Here is an 18,002-nt window from a genome sequence, read left to right on the forward strand (position 1 = left end):
AGTACCATGTTGCCACTGTTTGTTCATGTTCTTCTTGATGCTTATATGTGGTCACGACCCATCAAGTAAAAGAATATCATAGCATCTCCTTTAAAGAGTGACTAGTTTCTCTGATTTTTGGCCCTTAGTTTTTTTTTTAAAACTGCAATACTTTCAGTTTTCTCCATCTGAGCAGGAGTTGCCAAATATTGCACTCTGCTGGGCAATACATAAATTGTATAAGTGCTTTCTTTATAATAACATTTAACATAAGAATAATCTTTCTTTATTTACTCTTGATTTCCGAACTAAAATGACAATAAATTTAGTTGAATCCCTAGTAGCTCATTGCTGTTTCTACTATAGCGAATGATGCAAAAGAAAAAAATATATATATATATACCTAGACGGTGCCTAGACTAATTGCAGTTGATAGGTTAGGATTTTCTGCATTTCTTGCTTTAAGGAATTGAGACTTCTGTTAAAAAAAGAAAATGTAGCAACGCATGGCCCACTTGATTCAACAAAAACAATCTGTTCTGTGACCTATAGAAAATTAACCAACCTTTTAAATTCTAAAAACAATTCATCAAAGTAGGTCAGCAAAATGACTGATTAGTCTTAAATTGATAGGCCTCAGGAAGTTTATTGAAAGACTCTGATTTTAAACATTTATTCAATATGGGCAAAACTCCTACAGTAACATAGAAATGTTTTAATCAGGCTTAGATACTTAGGTGTTAATTTAACTAGCCTGCTAATCCACCAGCTAGCTGTGTCAGTCATGTTGCTATATCCTGCCAGACCAATCAATAAGTGCATCATACATACAATTCTGCACTTATAGTTTTGCATATAACTGACATAATGAAGTTTCCGCACACCAGGATTAATCTTAGTTGTAGCACATGTTCTTCTTTCAATGGAAAATCTCCATTCAAAATGATGTGTAATCCAAGACTAGGCTTAATCCCAGCCTAGAAAACTGGCCCAGTATCTGAAATTTTATAGAATTACAGAAAAGAAAAAAATACATTTATGGACAACAACCCCATAGTAGTACCAGTACTCTGCATCCCTGGTTATACACCACTGCTGTAAAAAACAAAAAACAAACTCTAAACTGATGTACAAGTTTTACATCATGTGAGGGTTATTTAACCCTTAAAGAAATTGTTTTTATTCACATCTGCACACATCGCCCACAAGAAAAAGATAGATTTTTAAAGAAGTATCAAATGCTATTTAGAAAATTTAAATGCCTACATTTCTGAAGTTTACACTGTGATCAGATACATTTCCCCAAAGAAGTCAATTTCAGGTTACTGGAGATCAACAGAAGAATGTTTTGTACAGTGCAAGACAAGAGACCACTTTTATCTTCATAGATAAAAAAAAAAAAAAAAAAAAAAAAAAAAAAAGGGGGGGGGGGGGGGGGGGTTGGGGGTTGGGAATGGTGTCAGGCATTTCTTATTAAATCATACATTTTAGGCCAATAATGACAGAAAAGGCAGACTAGTCTGTGTCATAAAAAAGAGGTCAGTTTGAAGCTTTTCTTTTGTCTCATCAGATCCATTGCAAAAGAAAGGAGAGCCCTTATGTTCTTATTTAACATATTTAATCAGGCTGAAACAACAGACAATGTCCTTTGACTGTACAAACAGAAAAACACCCACAGGACGACTCTTCCCATAAGAGAAAATCAACTGATCAGTCTACTGGCCAAGGATATCAATCACACCAGACCCATTCAAAAGCATTTAATGCACATTTAACATTAAAATAAAACTTTTCTATGCACAATATTTAAGTATATACATTTGTTTTATAGTTGCATCATTTTTTTCCTTTTTCATAGATCATGTAAAGCAATTCATTATGAATTCATGTTGAAATTATGACTCCATTCATAATATTCAAAATATTTTTTTAATGATTCAATTAATGTGGAGATATAAATGCTGATTACTGTCAAGACATGAGTGAAAGAGAAGAGATTAACAAACCGTTTGCAGGAGTGGCACAGGTGCACTAACCGTATGAGGACCTGTTCTGGGGTGAGGTGTCGGTCACTCTTAACTTACCTCTGCTTTGTGTGGCTGACCACCAGAAGAAGTGAAGAGCAGGGGGGCACAGAAACATGTGCTCCAAAAAGGCAGAGTGTGTGCTGACCTGCTGAGGAGCTTGCATGTACATCAACACATATACACACAAACACTCAAATGTCAACCTTTCTAGTCCCATTTCCACTATTGACTGGACTTCTCTTTCTCAGAGAAGAAAACAGAAACAAAATGAAAGGCAGCCATTGGCTAGCAGAGGAACAGAGACAGAGGAAAAATCAATCAAATGAAACTGGGCAGGGGTAAACTATCCCCTGTGCTTCACAACCAGATACTGGAGCTTCTCTCCAAGTTCTGTGTATGTTGCTTACTGAAAAGCGTCCAGAGCAAACTGCTTTCTCTGACTCCTGCATTGTAGCCTATAGAGGGCGCCCGCTCTATGGCTGTGAGCTGCCCTGGCTGTCTGGGTCTGTTCCAGATGAGCTGGTGTCAGAGTCCGAGTCTCCATCATTGTCCTCCGGTGGACACTTCTCCCGCAAGCGCTTTTGTGTGGCGCCGAGACGGGCGAGCAGACCCTGGTAGTCGAAGCGGCCTCTTTTTTCACCAAAAGGATCCTTCAAAAAAGCAGAAAAAAATAAGGCTAAATCATAAACAAGGTTTATGTTGTGCAGAGAAATGTGAGATTATTTGTGACAATGATAAAGAATTCCTTTATTCTGTATGGCACTCTTTAATGGATGACAGTAAATTTAACCTCAATTTTAACAACAAATGTTACTCAATTGTTTTTAATGCCCGCAATTTAAAGATTTCTAAAAACTTAGTAGTGTTTAACAATATATATATATATATATATATATATATATATATATATATATATATATATATATATATATATATATATATATATACACACCAATTTTTTCCATTTTGTCCCCAATTTACACGGCCAATTACAACACACCAGGAGGATGAAGACTAACATGCTTCCTCCAATACATGTGAAGCCAGCCACTGCTCCTTTTCAAGCTGCTGCTGATGCAGCATTGCCAAGCAGCCAGCACGCTCGGAGAAAAGCGCAGCGGCTCGGCTCCGGTACATCAGCTCACAGATGCCCTGTGCTGCAGACATCACCGTAGGAGTGATGTAGGATCTACCCACCCAGAGGAAGCAGGGCCAATTGTGCTCCCTCTGAGCAAACAGTATATATTTGCTGTCCAACAAAAACCTTGTAACCCTTTTGTTGTTTTTGACTTATTGATGTAATGGGGAATATGGCAATTGTTAATTACATTGTGTCAATATTCCATATAAAAGTTTTTTGCATGACAGTATCATTTAAACTCAGTATCAGTGGGTCTCCAGCCTTGACATCATGTATAAAAATACACAGTAACAAAACTTTGGAGGGGGGCTTAGCAAAAAATAGGAAGAGAAAAAAAATAGCCAATCAGAAGCTTTTCTGCTTTGTGCATCGCCAAAGTTACAGAGAGAGTAAAACTAAGGGTGCGTTTACACCCACATCATTTTTGGTTTCATTAAAAAGGAATGTTGGTGTGATTGATCAGTTACCGTGGCTTTTTGGAGTATATGTAAATGCTATACATATATATGCTATACATGTTCCTTTCGAACTCTGATGTTTACTTCAGTTAATGTACATTTTCATTTATTACTTTCATGTAAAAAAAATGCTTTGATTCCATAGAAAGTATACCTGCATGTTTTGTCCCTGTAGGTGCAAACGTTCTTTGCAGACTCCTTCATAGAAATCATAGTACTCCAAAAATGACTTCTCCATCACACTCCTGAAATACAGATTAAAGAGACGGTTTTTATTAGTTGGGTCAAAAATAAAATTGGAAATAGGTTAGAAATGTCTGCTTGCTACATTTTTTTAAGCAGTTAAAACAGGCACAAGGAGGGTGACTACTAGCACATGCCTCCTTCTGAACAGACAGATAAGTCCTTATCAGTTTTTCTGCTTTAAGACAACTGTACCAATATAAATGTGAGTAATATGTTTTGACCTAAAAAATAAGCTTTCCACAGGTCAAATTCCCACACTAAGTTGCCACTAAAAGCCTTCAATATAAACAAATGAAGTGTGTTAGATTGGAATTTACCTAAACCTTGCATCAGGGGTGATCACAAACTGAATGATTTGGTGTCCCTGATTTACTGAAAGATTCCTGTATATACAGAATTGCTCACCACAAGGCTTCGGGACACGGCACCTTCCCCTCCAGCATGTCACAGACAGCCACGCGCATGGTCTCATGGCGAATGCACTCGTTGTAGTTCTTGCTGTCGCCTGGGTGCCTCTCCTAATAAACACAGGAGTCACAACACTGTCAGGTTTGACCTTTAGCTCTGAATCAAACTATCGTACCAGATTTAAACATCTTTTGATATTCAGAATAAAGACTGTACTGGTGGAGAGTAAGGACGAAAGACAAAACATAAATCACAATGCAGTCTATTTACCTATAAGTGCCAGATCAGGTCATTACCTTTGCTCATTGTCTCTTTGCTAGTCTAAACCATGCTGATTAGTCAGGTTCTGTGAATTTTGGTGCTGCTGGTGCTTTTCTTCTCTGCGAGGGGGGGTCATATCTTTTAACAAGCACCCAAATGCACTGAAGCTGTATATACTAATTAAACATCTGGATAAACATCTGGTACCATCTGGAGTGATGGACCAACATCAGATACCTTCGGGGATGAGCTGGAGTGGCATCTGTGATCCAGAACAAATCATACATCATCAGTTCCCATGCCTAATCTTAAAAATGCTTTTGTCTTTTCTGTGTACAAATATTTGAACACACAAGCCAGTTTACCATGCTTGGACAATACAGCTTTGGAAAAAAAAATAGGAGACCAATTGTGAGTTTCTTTGATTTTACCAAATTGAATACCTCTGGAATATAATCAAGAGGAAGATGGGTGATCACAAGCCAACAATTCAAGCGGAACTGCTTGAATTTCTGCACCAGGAGTGGCATGAAGTTATCCAAAAGCAGTGTGCAAGACTGGTGGAGAAGAACATGCCAAGATGCATGAAAACTGTGATTAAAAACCAAAGTTATTTCACCAAATATTGATTACTGAACTCTTAAAACTTGATGAATATGAACTGAAAGTCTGAAAGCTCAGCATCTTTTTGTTACTTGCAATGACAATATTTTTATTTGGAATTTGGGAGAAATTTTGTCCGTAGTTTATAAAATAAAACAATAATGTTCATCAGAGAAACTGATTCAGAAATTGAAGTGGTCTCTTAATTTTTCTTTTAATCGAGGTTATTAATTCTAAATGCTGTTTAACCCATAGGTTGAATTCCAGTCTAGGAAATCTTCCTATACAGTACAAAATGAATCAGATTTGGAGAACTGCCAACATTTAGGTAATAAGACGCTGATGTACAGCACAAGCTGCGTTCCAAAGTCTAGGTTGCAGTCAATGTAGGACAGGTCCTCTGTAGGACTGCCCTATGAGGACTCCTTCTCAGCACCCTGCTGGTCACACATCACCACAAAGCTTAAGTCTTAAATTTCCACCAATTTTCGCATTGTGAATTGTTTGTAGCAGAGAGCTGTCAAGGATCAGTAGCAGCATCAGTTCACTCATCCGTCTGCATTTCTGAGCTGTATAAAGGGTTTCTTTTTCACGTGGAACAGCCTTTTATGATGTAGCAGCTGGAAAATGCAGCCCACTTTTTGGAACACAGCTACAGTTTGCTTATATCCGTGATCTTACACATAAACAAATTCTAACAATCTATTAATGATGTGGACCAGGTATGAGGCAATCACCAAGCTCTGCTGGAACCAGGCCTTTCAAGTCCTATTAAGACCTGAGGGTCACGCTTAAGGTGGTCACACACTGCACTAACTGAGCCACACAGAAGTGCAGTCCACACCCTGGCACCACAAATCATGAGTTCAGCAAACTGTATTTTTTGATTATTATATTAAATTAAAACCAAAACTATCCCTCGAAAATGTATTAAAAATACTGTATAACTGTAAATTAAAATTCAAATAAAATACAAAAAAATATATCTTTTTAAAGAAACATTTCATTTGAAGTAGACCACACTCTGTACAGTTTATTGACATTAATAATGGATGAAGAATAGCTGATCAATAAACTGAACTCATTAAGTAATAATATCTTCATTAAATTATCAGCATTCTTCATCTAAAGTCTTCAACACTTAACACTTCAACAGCTCTTCTCACTTAAGCGCTTCTGTAAAAGGGAAATCACCTTTACACTTATTGCACGAGTCAGAAAGACATGAATACCTACCTGCTCAAATCCTGGCTCATTGTGGTAAGGATTCTCAGTCATCAGGGACTGGATGGAGATAAGGACTGAGGAGATGCTCTGAGCGGGGCTCCATGCAGGTCCTGTCCATGTGCTGAAGGCCAAAAATAAGGTCATATCAGTCACTGTGTAACAATGGCTTCTGGAATTTAAAAAGTTACAGAACAAGCCTATCCCAACTGGGTGTGAGGTTTCTGCACAACACAACACAAGCTGTATTACACACTATCCTATTCAATGAGACTCTAAATAATTCTGTAAATATTTAACACCACACCCAAAAGATTTTGGCACACAGTTAGGAAGTACTCTTTACACATATACCAAGTCAACACACTTGTTTTTCTAGTTTCAATGTGCCACAAATAAAACTTGTATGTACATTTTCATTTAACATAGTCTCAATAATTTCTACAGACAACAATATTTTCAATTACTGGTATGTTTTCTTAGCAAAGAGAAAATATTAACATGAATGAGTCAGTATTAAGAACATACTGTTTATTTTATTTTTGTTTTATTTTTATAGATTGTTATGTTATTTCAATTCCAATGTTTTTTTAAGGGTGTAATTTTTTTATTATGTAATCCTTTATAATTATAACTTACATTAACAATTTTAATGACAATAATATTGTTTATCACAATTGTTTTTAGGACAGTATATTGCCTAAACAAATACTTTAAACTACATATTTAGCATATAGTATATACACTAATAGCAGTTATGTATCAAAATATAAATTATTCAATTAAGAGGTTAAAAGTCAGACTTGCATTTGTAGAATGTAGAGAATTTAAAATACTCCTCACCAAAACAAATCAATCAAGGGCAACTAATTAACTCCTTTTATCACATAACCATACATCTCCCTTTTGGGAGAAAGCATTTTTTTTTGAGAGATTTTCCACATTTCCAAAAAACTAAAGCGTTAATTTAGACTCATATTTCTTTATTAATGAAGGCACCTAAATAAAATAAATTTCTTCACTAAAGGACATAGCTGATTTTTCCCAAAAAGAAAAATAAATGGTTCTTTAAATGTAGTGGAAAATAGACACTTACCCAAGAATGCTGAGGCAGACTTTACCATTGCGGTAGAAGTTGGGATTAAAGCGTACTGTGTTGTGACCAGTAGTGATGAGTTTGACACGTGGAGGGTGGATGGGGTAGTCAGGTGGGCAACGAAACAGGAAGAGGAAGAACCCCCCCTCATATGGGGTGTCAAAAGGACCTGTGATAAGGGCATGGATCTGCGAAAGAAAAAATAAATAAGAACAGAATTGTGTATGTAGTCCCTTTTGATATACTGATTAATAAGGAGCATCCAATCTGCACAACTTGCACATAAAAGTCCTACAAAAGTCCAACAACAGTCCTACATGGATCAGTGATGCATTTCATGTTTACATTGGCTGTGTCTAAACTGGAGTTTGCTGACTGAATGCATTGCTGCCCTCACCTTCAATAATCAGGGTTTTATTGGCTGTGTTTATATCTGAATTTAAAACACAGCAATACATCATGGGCAAGGATGTGCCATACTGTATCGTACATGATAATATTGTTATGATCTTAAAAACAATAAAAAAACAATGGTATTGGTATTTACTGTGAAGCTGTGAAGTTTTTACGCATGAAATATATATTCTACACTTTAGCATTGTGGTAATTTTTTTTATATTACATCATCTATTGTGTTACACTACTGTTGTTAACAATAAAGATAGTTTCCACTGAATGTATGAAACGGTTATTCTTAATAAAACATTAACATTTAAATTGAAATTAATAAAATATTATGCTCACTGCTTAATATGGGGGTTTAGTTTAGTTTTCATTTAGCTAACATTAGCACTTAATAAAACATATGGCAAAATAACTATGCTTAGATTCAGACATGACTGGGTGCCTTCCTTCCCCTGAATCCAAATCTGAATCTGAGGAGGAGGCAGCATTTCCTATGGTTTAGTCACAGCCATAGCTAGAGATCTACTAGAGAGCTACAGAACTACTGTGGGTGAAATTTTCATATTATCTAAACTGTAATGTTGACTTCCTGGTTATTATGAAATTATGAAAGACATTCCCAGAATTCAAGCAAATTCAGATAATTTATGTTGTACTGTTTTCCTTATTAATTAGACTGAGCATTCATACAACACACTGAAATTTTAAGATCCAATCTAACTGCTCATCAGCACATCCATGTAAATGCACATCTAAAAGTGTCTGGTCAGGGGTGTGGGGAGATGCAGAGCCTCTCCAAAAATTACAAATTGCAAGGCAGGAACACCCACTGGATTGGATAGGGTGGCAACCCACAACCCCAGGAAGTGAGACTCTCCGTCTGCTGGCAACCTGATATATAAAAACGCAAAACCTTTTTTTTCGTCCTGCATATAATATATGTTTTGTTATTCTTTTTGTTTACAGCAATGTTTAAGCAACTTCTTGGTCCAAAGGTTCCTCTCGATTTCAAATGTATTTTCTTGACAGAAAAAGCCAGGCAAAAAATGCGGCTTAGAAATATTCCCACAGAAATGCTACAACAAATCAGTGTCTATTCATTCATCTTTTTTATAATTTCTGCATATTTTAACAATACTGAAAAAGCACATGTCTGATAGGTTGTCACTGATGAGAACAAAGCCATGTGTTTTCTGAGCTAAAACAGTAAGTAAGTAGATTATAATTTAAATTCATAATGTTCATGTCCAAATCTCAGTTAAGGCTCATACTCAAACAGACTCAATCCTTATTTAGCTCCCCACAGCACACAAGCATTTATGAGATTATGATTTTCAGGCTAGCATGAAAACACCTTTCTGTGTTTTCCAGATTAGGCTACACAATGAGATTAATAAAATGAGATTATTCATGTACCTTGTGAAGGAAGCTGCCTTTGTGTATGTTTTAATACTTTTTGAATATTATTTTAATGAAGGAATAGGATTATTGCAATAGATTTTGCTTTAATGTTTTATATGATTCATTAAAAGTATATTTTCAGAAAGACTGACGTGTGTACTATGGAAGATTTAATTCCACTTAATAAATAAATCCCAGCAATAAACTAACAATTTACATACTAACCCAAATACACTCCCATGTGTCATCACTGTATATTAAAGTGTTTATAGTTTATATAAAAGTGTGTGATCCTACTTCTTGTTATAAAGAGTTGAAGTGCAAAACTGATAACATTAAAATGAATTATAAAAAAAAAAAAAAAAACATAAAAACATAAAAAACATAGCAACAATTTTTACAATAAATTCAAAATAAATCATTTCAGCATTGTCATCCCCATGTGGACATGCACAGTAGCCACATTACAGAATGTGCAAGGTCACAAAAGGCAATTGTATAAAATGCTATAACTCTTCTGCTGCTTGTTGCAAAAGGAGAATTTAAACTGCTCATTTACTTGGGTCCTGAATACACAGTGCATTATTAAAAAAATAATTGCAGTATATATATTGCAGAAACTATTGTAATGTAATTTTTTCAGTATCATGCATCCCTAATTCAAAGCTCACCTTGGTCATATCATGAGGATCTGGAACCACAAACATTCCAGGGGGAGGTTCCTTGTAGATGGACATAATGTCTCTGTGTGGAGAAAAAAAGATGGGGTTCAAATGAATGAATGAATGGTGAAGAGAATGGTACAAGAGAACAACAATGTAACACCTGTCCTCACTTTGCTCTGCGACAAAACGCAAAAATAAAAGGCTTCCATAACTGCATCTCACCCAATACAAAATCTGCCCAGCACTGCAGAGCAACGCATTACAGCTGTGAAGCAAGTTTGTGAAGCGTCCAGAATGTGTTACAATCTGACAAATTATGGCTTCAGATGTATTCAAGAAGGCATTGTGGGCTTTTACTTCCCCTTTCTTACTGCTGATACTGTGACAGAGGAAAGTCCTGAATAAATAAAGTGTAGCACAATAGTCTTCAGTCTACATTAAGTGGCTGGCATCCCATGATGAATTAATTATCCTCAGTTAAGCACCAAAGAACCCCCAAAGGCAGAATAGTAGAAAAGATATAAACGAGAATCTCTACTGATCCAAAGTTTTATTGTGTAAATAAAACAGATTGGCAGCCCCATATTGCCATAATATGAATGCATCATGCTTTCAGTATCATACTAGATGAATTTTACAAATCCACTTAAACCTTGGGGCCACCAACTTTAAATCTACTACTCAAGATAAACATCTTGGAAAGACAGTATATCCATCAAAATGATTTGTATTCTTAAAAATTATGCTAATAAAATCAATTGTATCCTGTATACACACTATGTACACACACACACACACACACACACACACACACACACGTAGGAGTTTGTGCAATACACAAACTCCTAATTCCTGCAAAAAAGTATTGCAAATGGACTCTCTACAGCAGAAAATCATGAACCTATTGGCACCATGCCTAATGCAAGACTAGGGCTAAAAAGGTTTGTAAGCAAAAATTGCCAGATTGAACTGATACTAAAAACAAACAAAATATAATATAATAATATAATAAATAATAATAATAATAATAATAAAAATAATAATAATAATAATAATATAAACATTTATATTATTTATTCCCACCAACTGCTGCATGGTGACATAATTAAAACTAATTTCAGAGGCAAGCAAATAGCAGTACTTTTTAATGGTAGATCAAATATTTTGTTTTGGATTCCGTTGTATGTTTTGACACGATTTATAGAAATATTAAATAAAATTGTTGCTGTATCATTTATGTTACATCAGGATTTTAACCCTAAAATATTACCGTCATGTGCCTTCTTTATTACAGTAAATAAAAAAAATCATGAACATGCTGCTCAATTTGCTTATTTTATATCTCATTGTAACTCAACCATTGTGTACATGGTTTGTATACTTAGTCAAACACTGGTAAAAAGTATTGGTGAATAATTGTGGGTTTGCCAGTTTACGTGATTTGGCCCACTTTTGTTAAGGGTTATGAAATTTTACCAGAATTGTGCACCATAATAGCCTAATAAAGCCTAAATCAGCACTAGCTAAATATGAAAGCAGTATAACATTTTACAGCTAGCTAGCTAGTTAGGTTAGCTAATGTTGCTACTAAGATAGCAAACTGTGAACATATGTTTGGCTAAGGCCAGGTAGCTACGTTAGCTAGTTCACCTAGTCAAAGCTACGCAACTTCCTACTGAACTAGGTAGCTAACCTAGCTTGTTAGCTAAGTTAGCGTTAGCTCGCTAGCAAGCTATTTAGCTAGCTGGCTAGTTAGCTTAGCTATTAAGCTAGCAAAAGTAGCCAGTGAGAAAAAGTTTAATCTACGTTACCTCAGACAGGCGACAAGATTAAGGTTAACTAAATTAATTTGTTAACAAATTATCTTAGGGAAACCTATTAGATTATCTAGATAAGTTACATTAAACTCAAATAAATAAAATACATAGACATTAATAACTGATAACGTTACAAAGTAAAGAACAAAAAACATAGCAGGTATGATTAATATAGCGTTAGTTAATTTAATACAGTTCTTTAAAAATGTTCTTGACCATAAGTTTTGTCTTTTAAACTTTTTTGTTTTGTTATACATAAATACTATTAAAGAGAATAAGCTTTAGTTATTATTTAGTCAAGTCAAAAAGAATACAGTGATTAAGTTAAATGGCTATCAATTTTAAAACGATTATTATTATTGAATAATTAGCTAGTAAGCAAGCTAGCCAGCTTATCATGCTGTTGATATGTTAGTAGTTAACCTAGTTAGCTAGCTAGTTAACTTACCTTTTTATCCGGAGAATGCACTGCTGCGAAGCCTTCTCGTTGTCCCAGTCTGTGCTTAGAGTGGGGTCCCAGGACGTGGCGTGAATCTGGGACAGAAGGCCGGCTCCGGCTAAGCTCGGCGGAGCCCCGGTGACCCCCAGGCCGATGCTGGGTGGGAGCGAGGGAGGCACGGCCGCAGGGGCCGAGATGCTGGAGCTCACGGCGTGGCTGAGCACGGCGACGCCGGGTCCGCTCTCCAAGACCGAGGTGATGTTGTGTGCTATAGCAGGTGGAGGCACCGCGGCTAGGCCAGTCTCTGCAGCCGCGGCAGGAGGCGGGGAGGCCGGGTTAGCTCCGCTGGTCGAGTGCCCCGGCAAAGAGTGACCCAAACTCGCTGACAACTGGGCTCCAGCTCCCTGACTCGCTCCAACAGCGCCGTTGGACCCCTCTCCAACGCTATCCGCCATGGTTGAGGCTCACTATTAGCTGGTTAGCTATAATGGCCCCAAACACCCTGACAGCAATTTAACCTAGATAAAGCTAGAGTTGTCACTTTGACCAGCTTCTCCTCGCAGTTCTTCGGGCTAGGTTATTACTTTAATAGCTTATATAGGTATTTATTATACGTTACAGCGCAGCGGGGCGGAGAGAGAGAGCCCCATCGTCCCCAGCTTCTTTCCCACCCTAAAACATAACATACCCTGTAGGCGATTTCCACTCTAATAAACGATTTGACGCTAACCGGCCAAGCAGCTGATTTCACGGAACGCTGTATAAATAAAGTCAAAGTTAAACCACATACACACAGAAAACTTACACTCTACTATCGTTCTCACCTCCGCTTTAGTTAGTCTCAAATTTTCATTACCGTGTTATTTCGTTCAGCTACTTCCTTCTCATGTAAGGGAGGAAAATCATAACGCCATCTGCCGGTAAACTCCTAAAAACGAAACCGAAAAGTGAAGTTTTAATGTCCAGCGAGTCCTCCAACACTGGAAAGTGCGTGTCACACTGGAACAATGTGCAGGCTACTGTAGATTCCCCTTCACTTCAGTAAACACTCAAGCAGTGCTCATGAAAACACTCTGTAGTCATCTTTCTATTTCTGATCTAGGGAGAAAACAAGTTCCTCAGCAAGATGAAAAAATAGACCCATGGTCTTTAAAGCAGTACATACAGCTCTGGACAAAAATAAGAGACCACTTAAAAATGATGAGTTTCTTTGATTTTACCAAATCGAAAACCTCTGTAATATAATCAAGAGGATTGATGATCACAAGCCATCAAAGCAAGCTGAACTGCTTGAATTTGTGCACCAGGAGTAAAGGCATAAAGTTACCCAAAAGCAGTGTGTAAGAATGGTGGAGAAGAACATGCCAAGATGCATGAAAACTGTGATTAAAAACAGGGTTATTCTACCAAATATTGATTTCTTAAAACTTTATGAATATGAACTTGTTTGCATTATTTTAATGTTCTGAGGATGTTCTTGAATCAGAGATTTAAGGATGCTGAATGAATCCAGCCTCACCGACCCCCTTTAAAAACAACTGTGGACTGTAAATAAATTGTAAGTGATTTAATGGGAGGGGGTAGCGGGTTAGATCAAAATAAAAAGGACACAAAACTATTATGTACAGGGGAGGTGTATTACTTTAATTTTTAATGTTTTTTCAGCAGATAAAAAGATAGAAATAACTTTAGGGGCACATTATTACATATTTGTATTAAACATTCCTTCCACATTAGCTGTGGTAACATTATCTGATACACATACCGACCAGTGGCATCCGAAGCCTATCTCTCTCACTTTGGTTTAAACAGAGAACAGTGGCTAACTAGCGATGCCATTGGATATTCAGATGGTTGGATTAGCAAATATCTGGTGTAAAACTGGAGAAATTTTAATTTACATGTCAGCCCCCCTTTCTACTGGGGCAGAGGAGCACCCCAGTAGACACATTATCAAATTAACCAAATGTCTTGATCTATAGAGCAAATCATCATAATCATTTATAGAAAGAAGGGGTCGTCTGGCAGACAACTTTTTCCTCACAAGAAGGGCAGTCAATAGGGCACTTTGTCTTTTTTTTTTGCCAAACATTGATAGGATGAGTTAGTTGCCCAATGGCCAATGGCATTCTCTTATAGCTGCTCATCCAATAGTTTACAGGATCCAACCTTATATACATACCTTCTAGAGCAGGGATGGGGAATTAATTTGCCACATGACATACTGGTAACCACAATTTAACTCAATGTTAATCTTATCTGTTTATAAGCAGGTACTGGGAAGAGTAGATGTTACAATTAGGCAATGAAATGTAAAGCAGGCATACTATATTATTATTTAATCAACATTCACATAAATAACTGTGAACAGCATTACATTTATTTAATAAATTACTAAAATGTACTTTTGTTTGTAGTTTAATTACCTTATTTCCTGTTTTTCAGTACTTTTATTCTTGTTTAGTGATAGGAATATAGTCTGTTTTGGGCTTGAACAAATGCAGTGGGGGTCCAGTTCTATTGCTGAGGTTCATATGTAAAGGCCATAGAATGCCTGGGCTGATTTAGTACAACTTGACTACTCCAACATCATCAGTTTGTTTAAATTAGAACCTGTCCAGAAATTTTCACCATGTCATCTCTAATCCATAAATTCTACTTAGATGCTATTCCAAAACATTGATTCTTTGCAGCAGTTCAGATTTATTTCCGTGTCATTTTCTTTAATATTATTATATAACTGTGTTAAGAACAAATTTGGAAGGTTCATTAAACATAGTGAGTTGTCAGGATTTTGACAGTGCTCCACACTGCTTAGTTTCATCAATGTATTTATTGGTATATCACTGAAAAATTAAAGCATTAACTTTACACCTATTTAACTGTAAAGGGGTAGCCACTGTTCAAAAGACTATACCCCAGAGTGGTTTTTATATAAAATACACATTTTCTTAAATTAAAATATTCTCATAGTGCCTTTAAAATTTCAGTTGGTTAGCAGCACTTTCTGCTTTGCTGCACGATCCAAGAATGCCACTTTTGCTCAGTTCGATTACTTAAGTTAGGAACATTGGCCATAGCAATGTTTAAAGAAAAAACATTGTTTGCTTTCTGTATGAGCAACTGCAGTTTCCTTTGGAAGTTTTCAGCAGGCCAGCTACTTCTTGAAACACACAATGTTCATACGGTCCTTAATGTGACTATAATGGCTCTTACTATAGTTCAGTAATGATCTGGAACAGGGGTTTTCAAACTGGAAAGCCCCCCCATAAGTACTGTTCGTACATTACATTCTACAGTTGTTCCAATATGACAATTTACAAACAAATATAGACTGAGCTAAAGAAAATGACTGAAAGATATCTGGAGAATTTGCAACCAAGTTACGTTAGTAGTGAAACTAAATATATGATGAATGATAAATTATTCAATCTAAATCATGAATAAATAGCTAAAAATAGTTAATAGGGTATTTCAGGTTTTGAGGCAAGGTCCTTCAAGCCTGTCAAACAAGTAAAATACTAAAAATACAACCAGTTTGAGGATTGAGGATGTTACTGTCTCCAAAACCATCACAACCCGCCCCAACCAGAAGCCGTGGATGACTGCAGAGGTGCGTGTGCTGCTGAGATCCCGAGACAAGGCCTTTAAATCAGGGGACAGGGCTGGCCTCCGAACAGCTAGAGCCAAGCTCTCCCGGGGGATCAGAGAGGCAAAGCGCACGTACGCAAAGAAAATCCACGCCCACTTCCAGGACACTACTGACACTCGGCGCATGTGGCAGGGCATCCAGATCATCACCAACTACAAGTCACCCCCCCCTGCTTGTAACAGTGATGCCTCCCTTCCAGATACACTGAACTCCTTCTACGCAAGGTTCGAAGCACAGAACTACACGACAGCATGGAAGACTACACCTCCTCCAAACGATCAGGTACTGTGCCTGTCCTCAGCTGATGTGCGGAAAACTCTACTCAGAGTCAACCCACGGAAAGCCCCATACCTGGCAGCATACCTGGCAGAGTGCTCAGAGGATGTGCAGAACAACTCACGGATGTTCTCACGGACATTTTCAACATCTCTCTGAGTACTGCAATCGTGCCGACGTGCTTCAAGATGACCACCATCGTCCCTGTGCCGAAGAAGTCTCATGTGTCCTGCCTTAATGACTACCGTCCCATTGCACTTACTCCCATCATCATGAAGTGCTTTGAGAAGCTGGTCATGAGGCACATCAAAAACCAGCTCACGTCCTCACTGGACCCTCTGCAGTTTGCGTATCGTCCAAACAGGTCAACAGACGATGCCATCTCTACTGCGCTCCACCTGGCTCTCACCCACCTGGACAACAAAGACTGCTATGTTCGAATGCTGTTCATCGACTTCAGTTCAGCATTCAACACCATCATCCCTCAGCATCTGATCGGAAATATGAGCTTGCTGGGCCTGAACTCCTCCTTCTGCAACTGGGTTTTAGACTTCCTGACTGAGAGACCACAATCAGTCAGGATTGGAAACAACACCTCCAGCACCACCATACTGAGCACTGGCGCCCCCCAGGGCTGTGTGCTCAGCCCACTGCTGTTCACTCTGCTGACTCATGACTGTACTGCAAAGTACAGCTCAAACCACATCATCAAGTTCGCTGATGACACAACTGTAGTTGGCCTCATCAGCAAGAACGACGAGTCAGCATACAGAGAGGAGGTGCAGTGGCTGACGGACTGGTGCAGAACCAACAACCTATCTCTTAACGTGGATAAAACCAAGGAGATGGTTGTTGACTTCAGGAGAGCTCCAGGTGTCCACCACCCGCTGAACATCAACGGCTCTGCTGTGGAAATTGTGGATAACACCAAGTTCCTCTGTGTTCACATTGCAGAGAACCTCACATGGTCCCTCAACACCAGCTCTATAACCAAGAAGGCGCCTCTACTTCCTGCGGAGACTGAGGAAAGCCCATGTCCCACCCCCCATCCTCACCATGTTCTACAGAGGGACTGTAGAAAGCATCCTGAGCACCTGCATTACCGTCTGGTTTGGGAATTGCAACACCTCAGACCGCAAGACTCTACAGCGGATAGTGCGGACAGCTGAGAAAATCATCGGAGTCTCTCTTCCCTCCATCGCAGAGATCTACACCACACGCTGCATCCGCAAAGCCACCAGCATTGTGGACGACCCCACCCATCCCTCACACGGACTCTTCGGTCTGATGCCGTCCGGCAGAAGATACAGGAGCATCCGAGCCTCCACTACTAGACTCTGCAACAGCTTCCTCCACCAGGCAGTCAGACTTCTCAACGCACAGAGACAGAACTGAACCCCCACCCCACCCACCACTCACCCAACACACTCACCCAAAACTAAACTGTACACCCCCCCCTTTACACTCACAAGAACTGAACTTCACCCACACACACACCCAGTCAGCACACAGAGGCTGACATGACTTTATTTGCTGCACTCTTAAAAACTATAAACTCTACCTCAGTAACTGCTGTGATTATATATGTTCTATATGTTACAGTATGTCACACATCTCTGCACCTTATCCCCACTATACACTTATTATACCGTATCGGTACTGCACTGTCCTGTCTTTAAATTGTCTTGTCCTTTGTATTTATTGTTATTTAGTGTTATAATTTTATAAATTTTATGTTGCACTGTCATCACTCCTGCACTTTATGTTGTCTATTGCTTGTTGTTCTATGTTGCACCATGGTTCCGGAGGAACGTAATTTCATCACACTGTGTACCTGTACTCAGATGTAATGACAATAAAAGCCTCTTGACCTCGACTTGACAATGAAAGGAAATTCACAGGCA

The 18,002-nt window shown here is 38.1% G+C and overlaps 1 protein-coding gene across 1 annotated transcript; it reads right to left on the reverse strand.

The window, feature by feature from the left end:
- Positions 1-609: 609 nt before the first annotated feature.
- ube2z (ubiquitin-conjugating enzyme E2Z) lies at positions 610-13,157 on the reverse strand. The gene is made up of 7 exons (XM_007232229.3): positions 12,180-13,157; positions 9,921-9,993; positions 7,444-7,631; positions 6,360-6,471; positions 4,257-4,369; positions 3,760-3,850; positions 610-2,656 (listed from the first exon to the last, which is right to left on the reverse strand). The coding sequence occupies exons 1-7, from the start codon at positions 12,623-12,625 to the stop codon at positions 2,480-2,482; spliced, it is 1,200 nt and encodes a 399-aa protein (XP_007232291.2). The 5' UTR covers positions 12,626-13,157; the 3' UTR covers positions 610-2,479.
- Between the last annotated feature and the right edge of the window lie 4,845 nt (positions 13,158-18,002).

Source organism: Astyanax mexicanus, chromosome 19, assembly GCF_023375975.1.
Source record: "Astyanax mexicanus isolate ESR-SI-001 chromosome 19, AstMex3_surface, whole genome shotgun sequence".
Classification (NCBI taxonomy): domain Eukaryota; kingdom Metazoa; phylum Chordata; class Actinopteri; order Characiformes; family Acestrorhamphidae; genus Astyanax; species Astyanax mexicanus.